Source organism: Neodiprion virginianus, chromosome 5, assembly GCF_021901495.1.
Source record: "Neodiprion virginianus isolate iyNeoVirg1 chromosome 5, iyNeoVirg1.1, whole genome shotgun sequence".
NCBI classification, from domain to species: Eukaryota; Metazoa; Arthropoda; class Insecta; order Hymenoptera; family Diprionidae; genus Neodiprion; species Neodiprion virginianus.
In genome coordinates this window covers 12,460,544-12,468,776 of record NC_060881.1, presented here as the reverse complement: position 1 = coordinate 12,468,776, position 8,233 = coordinate 12,460,544, and the positions used below count along the sequence as shown (strand labels likewise).

Below are 8,233 nucleotides of genomic sequence, written 5' to 3'. Positions count from 1 at the left end.
ACACTTCGAGCAACCGACCACCGACGTCGGAGCCAGTGGCCACTTCGTCACCGAATGAGCCTCAGGCTTGACTCAGCGACAGTCACTCATGCGACGCGATTACTAGCTCGCTCGACACCCCGGCACGACTTCTGACTTCGGTCGCTTCTGACTCTTTCGACCCTTCCGCAACTTCAAGTGACCTTTCAACGACACGGGTTTTTCGGCCATCAGTCTTACTAGCAACGAGCCAAGCAGTTCTGACGTCACCTTCCGGCAACTCGCATCGAGTCCGATTACTCATTGATCCCGGTGCTGAACTTTCGTTTATTTCAGAACGCACGGTACCACTTCTCCGATTAAAACGGATGGCCGCTTCGATCAATATTCTTGGAATCGGGAGTCGGTCTGCGGGCCGTACGCGGGGAGCTGCCACCGTCACCCTATCTTCAATCTATGATTCAACTTCAAACTTCAAGGTGACTGCGTTTGTTCTCAACATTCTCACTCCAACGCTCCCCTCGTTCACGACTTCAATCCAATGGGAACATCTTCGAGGACTTCTTCTAGCCGATCCAGACTTCTCAAGACCAGGACCAATCGACGTCATCATCGGAGCTGACTCGTATGGTCTCTTGGTCGAGCCGGAAATTATCAGGGGTCGAACCACTGAACCTATCGCCCAACGAACACTTCTTGGATGGATCGTACTCGGTCCGGTCAACGATTCTACTTCAAGTTCGGTTCGCGTTCAGCACACTTCAATCGACGACAAGATCGATTTGTTGCTCACGAAGTTCCGGGAACAAGAGGAACTTCCTTCGGATTCGGCCCCTACACCCGAGCCGGAAGAGGCGTCTTGCGAACAACACTTCAAGGACACGTATACGAGAGACAACAACGGTCGTTACGTGGTTCGGCTTCCCTTTAAGGCACCTCCGTCTTCTCTCGGAGATTCGTTTGCTGGCGCAAAACGTTGCCTTCATCAACTTCTTCGGCGGCTCTCGACGAACGATTCGTATCGCGAGCTCTACAACGAATTCCTTCAAGAATACGAAACGCTATCGCACATGGCTCGCGCGACCAACATGGACTCTTCAAGATCACGATTCTACCTTCCGCATCACGGCGTCTTTCGCGCCCACAGCACCACAACGAAATTTCGCGTCGTCTTCAATGGATCCTTCAAAACGACAAGCGGCGTGTCGATCAACGATATTCTTCACACCGGGGCCAAACTTCAACAAGACACCGTCGACGTTCTTCTATGGATTAGACGCCATCGCTTAATCTTCACGACGGACGTAACAAAGATGTTTCGACAAATCGCAGTCCACCCGGACGTCTGGGCTCTTCAACAAATCCTATGGGTCGACCCGAATAATCAAGTCGTTCCATATTATTTGACAACGGTGACTTACGGACTGAGCTGCGCTCCCTTCCTCGCCATCCGGGTCATGCTTCAACTCGTCGAAGACGAGGGTCACGACTTCCCGTTGGCTATCTCGCCCTTGACCAAGGGAAGATATGTCGATGATATCTTCGGGGGCGCTGAGACCCTTCAAGACCTTCAAGAGACTGCAAGGCAACTTCAAGAAATCTGTCAGCGCGGCTGCTTTCCACTTCAAAAGTGGTCAGCCAACGTAAAGGACGCCCTTCGATACGTCACTTCAGAGTCCCGAACGGACGCGGTCTCGATCAATTCGGAAGATCCCAACCTCAAATTTCTCGGCCTCGAGTGGAATTCGACCGAGGACAACTTCAAGTTCACACTTCAGACATCTTTCCATCAAGACGTTACAAAAAGGACCGTTCTTTCGGAGACGGAGTCGTTATTCGACCGGTTGGGCTTCATTTCACCGATCACAGTCAAAGCGAAGGCTTTCCTGCAAGAACTGTGGTTGGCAAAGCTTCATTGGGATGACAAACTGCCGGTGCAACTTCAGGAAAAATGGCTTCGGTTTCAAGCGAGTTTGAGTGACCTCTCACTCATCTCTCTTCCCCGGTGGCTTGATCTTTCATCAACATCCAAGGTGGAACTTCACGGATTCTCAGATGCTTCGATGCTCGCTATAGTAGCAGCGGTTTATCTTCGATCGACGTCGGCCGATGGGACAACAACCGTCACCCTCGTCTGTTCGAAGACCAAGGTTACACCTCTCAAGCGACTCACGATACCGAAACTTGAGTTGTCGGCAGCCCTTCTACTGGCAAAATTGATGTAAGGCGTCCAGAGAACGCTGGAATTGTCGGAGGTTCCGGTTTCCCTCTGGACGGACGCTGAGGTCGCCCTGACATGGATGACTTCGCATCCTTCACGATGGAAAGACTTCGTCCGAAATCGGGTTGCCACGATTCAAGAGCTCACTTCGAAGGCAACCTGGCGATACGTCGCAGGAAAACAAAACCCAGCGGACTGCGCGACGCGCGGGATGACTCCTCGGCAACTTTCAAAGCATCGACTATGGTGGGACGGGCCTGAGTGGCTCTTCCTTCCACAAAGATCGTGGCCCAACGCTCCGCTGGACCCTTCCTTGGATGCGGACCTCGAAGTAAGACCGGGGCTCGGTTTGATCGCTACTTTCGACCCTGGCCGACAGATTTAGGACCTTCTCGAACGTTATTCTTCACTGAGAAAACTCCTTCGAATCACGGCAGTGTGTAAACGAGCTGTTGCGCGCTTCAGACGCCTTCTTCGCACCTCAATGAGCTACCCGCTCACACCTGGGGACGTGGATGAGGTAAGACACTTCTGGATACGTAGCGTGCAACAAACATACTTCGCGGCTGAGTTGAAAATACTTTCGAAAGGATCTCATCATAAGAGTAACCCTCGCGCCAACCTTACCCCCGGTGGGCGGCCGACTCAAGCATTCACTTCTGCAGCCCTAAGCAAAACACCCCCCGATCTTACCAAGAACGTCGCGACTAACGGCGTTGGTCATTTCCGACGCTCATTCCCGGACCCTTCACGGTGGCACGCAATCCACCTTGAGCTATCTTCGACAGTCGTACTGGATTTTGGGCGGCCAAGCTCCGGTTCGCGCCCACATTCTTCGATGCGTCACCTGTGCAAGACTTCGCGGACTTCAAGCTCAGCAGCTTATGGGACAACTTCCGCCCGCCCGAGTCACGCCTTCACAAGCCTTCCTTTACTCTGGTCTCGATTACGCAGGTCCCTTCACCATAAAGACTTGGCGCGGACGAGCAGCAAAAACCTACAAGGGCTATTTCGCCGTCTTCGTTTGCTTCGCTACTTCTGCAGTCTACTTCGAACTCGTCACCGACTACACTTCAGAAGCCTTCATTGCCGCATATCGGCGGTTTTCAGGACGGCGAGGCATCTGCCACACATTGTACAGCGACTGTGGCACTAACTTCATCGGAGCTGACGCGGAACTCGAGCTCTCTTCAAAGCTGGCTCAGCAGAAATGAACTCTACAATCATTTCTCTGACCAACCTCGGAACAACGTGGTCCTTCAATCCTCCGGCCGCACCTCACATGGGTGGAAAGTGGGAGGCCGCGGTAAAATCTGCAAAATTTCATCTTCGTCGGGTTATCGGGGACGTTTCGCTCACGTATGAAGAATTTACGACTCTTCTTACGCAAGTCGAGGCGATTCTCAATTCAAAGCCACTTTGTCCATTGTTGGAAGACCCTGAGGACACGTCGCCTCTTACACCAGGCCACTTCACGACCGGAGAGGCGCTGACAACTGTGCCAGAACCATCGCTGATTACAATTCCGAAATCTCGACTTTCGAGATGGCAATTTCTTCGAGCCACACTTCAACATTTCTGGCAGCGATGGTCAACCGAGCCTTTCAATTTCGAAATGTCGTCATCCTTCGCACGAAATCCAACTCGGCTCACTCGTGCTAATTACGGATGAACGACTTCCGCCTTCAAGATGGCCGCTTGCTCGAGTGATCCAGCTTCAATCCGGATCCGATGGCCTCACCCGAATAGTGACACTTCGTACGGCTACTTCAACCTTCAAGAGACCAACTTCGAAACTGGCAGTGCTTCCAGTGGACTCTTCGACGACAACGGTCGCCTAAGGCGGGGAGAATGTTCAGGATTCTTCTTGGCGTTCGGAGTTCACTCGAGATGGCGGCACCTATTGGCCGTCGCCTCGCTCGGATTTCGAACCCGACGAACAACCCCCCCCCCCCCCCCACCCTTTGATTTCTCGGCATGAGGCTCCGCCGCCATCTTCTTTCGACCGGTATTCTTCGAAAAGCCACGATACGTTCAACTCGTGCTCTTCAGTTTTCCAACAGTTTTTTTACCAAAACATCCCTGGCTCACTTCGTCAAATTAAATCAACGAACTCTCGCGATTTACGCCCGCGATTCATTTCGCGATATTGTTTCATTTTTCGGTCTCTTCAGTTTATGAATATTCGTTGAGCTCTTCCAGCCAAAGAACGCGTGTTCGCGAAAGGCTTCGCCATCGTTCGCGCGACCTCAGTTACCCATTTTGTATATTCAAAATTAATACAAACCCAAGGGAGAATAAATCTCAATTATATTTCTTTGTTAATTTTCTGTGTGCGGACTGTTCAATTTATTTCTGGCCTCTTCATCATTTCCATCCTCAATTTTCCTCACGATCACTCTTCACCAAAATTCGCGGTCTCTTCCAAACACGCACTGGTAAACGGTCGGCCCACTTGCTTATTGAGTTAGAGTAGCGCGCGAAATTTGTTTGCCGATCTCGTTGATGATGACCGTAGCCTGAGTTTTCGCGATAACGCGTAGAGTCAATCTGATCCCTGTGAAGTCTCGCGTAGAGTCACGGTTTCGAGTAGGGAATAATTTCGGTTCGGAATTAAGTGTGGCCAAATTCCGCTGCACAGGGTCTCGTCGAGTCTGCGTATGTAAAAAGTGTCACCTCTCGTGTGGGTCGCGTATCACTGTGCGTAGACGCTCGGTTTAGCGGGACGAGTTGCGAACTTTTTGGAAATAACGACTACGACTGGAGCTCGGACGCGTCATAATACGCTACACACAAGCAAGAAAAGAAATGCTTCCTTGACTTATTGATTTGGTCACTATTAGCGCGTCGAGTCACGTCCTTTTGGTTTAGTTTATGAATTATTGTGTATCAGTAAGGTGGCGACTAGCGCACGTAGGGATAAGACATTACCTAGATTTAATAACGATCGCGGTTAGCGCGTCGATTATGATCTCGGTTACGTTTTTGTCTAGCGGTTTATGGTTAAGTGACGATTAGCGTCGTAGTTAGTGGAGGACGATCGCGGGTAGCGCATCGAGTCAAAATTTTGTTTTTGGTTTTTGTAAGTTGGGGTATTATTAAGACAGCGAATAGCGCACGTAGGCAACAGAGGTCTTCTAGATCTATTACTTTTTTTGTTCTTTCTTTTTTTTTTTGTTAACCCTCGGTTTTCAATTTTGAATCACGCCTAGCGACTTACGGGTTATCATTTCGCTGTATTTGTAATTGGACTCGCGAAGAATGACTTTCGCAGTATTATTATTTTTATTTTTGTATTATCGCTGGCTAGAAATATATTATTGGAATTGTATATTAACTGGGCCAAACCACGTGTCAGCGTACGTGTGCTGTATCTCTCTCTACCCAAAAATTATCCCTCCCCTCGCCGCGGTACTGAGCTGTCGATTATATAGTCGCGGTATATCGCATTACCGATTTCGAGGCGTGTTGATCACGCTGGGCGCCCAACAAATTTTGCGATATTGTTTTAGGTCCAGAGTACATCGTGGACGCCGATTTATTGTGCACGCGGTAAGTTCTCGGTCATTTTCTCCGAGTGACCGAGGAGCCGGAAATATCCACGTCATAAATTGGCGCCCAACGTGGGGCCTTCGCGAAATTTCCGCTGTAAATTTCCGAGAAAGATAGTAGCGTTGCGCGCTCCAGAAATTTCGAATTGGTAACGGATAGTGCTCGTGGAACGAAAACAACAGCGGTCGGAGAATACGGAGAGAGAGGTCGCGAGACACTTCGGTCAAGCGTTTTGACGTTTGGAGCACAGCGAAAGAATTTTGAATACGTAGCGAGAGAATAAAACTGTATACAAAGGGTGGCGAATAACACCGAAAATTGCGATCTACGACTCAGGCTACGAGTTGACGAATATACCGGGTGACGGAAAAGTACACCGCGTATATCCAAGCTTTCCATTTCTAATGATAGGACTAAGATCGCCTGCTTTTCTCGTCTATCTCTTGCTTATGTCATTTTTATTTTTTCTTTTGTGATTGCTTTTGATTCCTAATTTCTTTTTGTTTTTCTTTTGTTTTCTGCGGTTTCAAAATATTTTTTTTGTGTGCTTCGAAGACGGATTTTCAGCATTGCGGTTGAAATTTTTTTTTTTTTGCTGGTGCGACAACATTTTTTTGAGTTGGCATTAGTGACAGCGAGGGTGAATTCCACCGGTAATCTACGGGTGCGTCGTGACCGTTACGTACGACACCTCTTGGGTGAGCGCGGGGATTTGACGGTCACCTGGGAACCAGAGGACGAGGATGTCTTCGCGGGGCTGGCCGAGTAAGCAATAATTGCGGAACCAGTGCGGGAACAGCTCAGAAGTGTTAGCGATTCGCGTCTATTAGAGCCGGAGAACATCACTGTCGCGACCCGACTGACCACAGTAGCGACTACGAGCACGGTAGTGAGCGTAGCCGTTGCCTCGGCTGCTATTACCACATCGGCTGTGTATGGTAGCGCATCGCGGCCGACCACGTACCAAGTTCCGACGCAGATACCCTCCCACTCGATTCCGTTTTCGATGGCGAGCGGAGCCCAGGGACACTGGGGAGAGGCCTCCCCAATCCAGGGGCACAGACATGGGCTCGAGAAGCCCATCGTGGATTCTACACGACTAGTGGCGGGAGCACCAGCTCCGCGGGTCGAATTCCGGTCGATACCGGTCGATCCCGCACCAATTCCTCGCAATATGGCGACCGCTACTCCACCGGCCTGGACCCGGGATCCATGTATGGAATCGCGTACCCGGGAAACGATTCGTGACATCCCAAGGGCCTTGCAAGGTTGGAACCTCAAGTTCTCTGGGATTTGCGAGCCGAGTATCGAGGATTTCCTGACGCGATTGGAGAAATGGCAAAGTTTGTCGGAATTGAGCGAAAACAAAGTGTTGAGTTCGCTCACGATGATCTTCTCGGGCGTAGCCTTGGAATGGTTGCGTTGCAAGAGAGATAGCTGGGTCACGTACGACGAGTTTCGCGCGGCATTACGTTTGTGGTTCGGGGACGGAACAGTAGGAAGTCGCGTAGAGGATCAGGCTAGGTCGCGAACTCAGGGACTGGTGGAGTCGGTAACGGAATATCTATCCTGCGTTCGAGTGTTGTTGAGGCGGATGCCGCGTTCGTATACGGTGGAGCAGCAACTGGATCTGGCCTTTAAGAACTTGCGTCCCGAAATTCGCGAAGTCCTCCGTGGAAGAGAAATTCGAACGTGGAGCGAATTGATTTATCTCGCCACGGAGCGGGAAAGAAACCTCGCGCTGTCTCGCGACTACCGCCCCCCGCCCACGCCGGAAGACTCATTTATTAGCGAGTTAGCGTGCTGGATCAAAACCGCGGCGACTCGGAGCGAGCCCGGGTTAGCCGCAATTACCGAATCAGGGGTCGAGTCAACCGTAGCGCAGACGATGGAGAAGCTGCTAGCGGCCCAGGTGAAAGGGCTCGAGGAGAAATTGTCGAAGGCAATGGCGATAGCGACCCAGAAGAATATATCGAGCATCGCACAGCCAAGTGGCGGATGCCCGGATTGACGAGGCCGACCTCGCCGAAGTGACCCACGCGAGGAACAAGGACGGGGAGGCCACCTCGGCTAACCAGCCAGCAACTCGCGTGCCCCGGGCCGTACAATTTCGTGGCGAAAAGATTTGGGACGAGAACTTGTGCATGAATTGTCATCGTCCCGGTGACCGATTCAATAGCTCTCCGGACCCATTGCGAATCTTTTGCTACCATTGCGGATACGACGACGTCTATTCGACTGATTGTCCGCGGTGTTCGGGAACCCAGGACGGGCAGCCTCGCTAAGTGCCGGCGCGACGCCCCGAGTGGAAGGCACCCCGGCCTGGCGTGGCGTCGAGAGAGAAATCGCGACGTGCTTTCCGATGCAGACCATGGAGTTCGGTCAATGCTGGTTTTTGCGGGTATGTATCGGGGGCACATGGGTGAGTGCGTTGTTGGACACCGGCTCATCGCGAACATTTCTCGGTACTGTCGGACATCA

The 8,233-nt window shown here is 51.3% G+C and overlaps 2 protein-coding genes across 2 annotated transcripts; both read left to right on the top strand.

Moving 5' to 3' along the window:
• The first annotated feature begins 347 nt into the window (after positions 1 to 347).
• Positions 348 to 2,204, top strand: LOC124305034 (uncharacterized). The gene has a single exon (XM_046763983.1). It carries the CDS (start codon positions 348 to 350, stop codon positions 2,202 to 2,204), a length of 1,857 nt encoding a protein of 618 aa, XP_046619939.1.
• A 480-nt stretch (positions 2,205 to 2,684) lies between these two features.
• Positions 2,685 to 3,414, top strand: LOC124305033 (uncharacterized). Its single transcript, XM_046763982.1, has 2 exons — positions 2,685 to 2,915; positions 2,989 to 3,414. Exons 1-2 carry the CDS (start codon positions 2,685 to 2,687, stop codon positions 3,412 to 3,414), a joined length of 657 nt encoding a protein of 218 aa, XP_046619938.1.
• Positions 3,415 to 8,233: the final 4,819 nt, after the last annotated feature.

Excerpts from the sequence above, each read along its gene's own strand:
- LOC124305034 (XM_046763983.1), top strand. The coding sequence starts at position 348 with ATGGCCGCTTCGATCAATATTCTTGGAATCGGGAGTCGGTCTGCGGGC.
- LOC124305033 (XM_046763982.1), top strand. The coding sequence starts at position 2,685 with ATGAGCTACCCGCTCACACCTGGGGACGTGGATGAGGTAAGACACTTC. Across the intron at positions 2,916-2,988 it reads AGAACGTCGCGACTAACGGC|TCGTACTGGATTTTGGGCGG; the intron begins GTTGGTCATTTC and ends TATCTTCGACAG.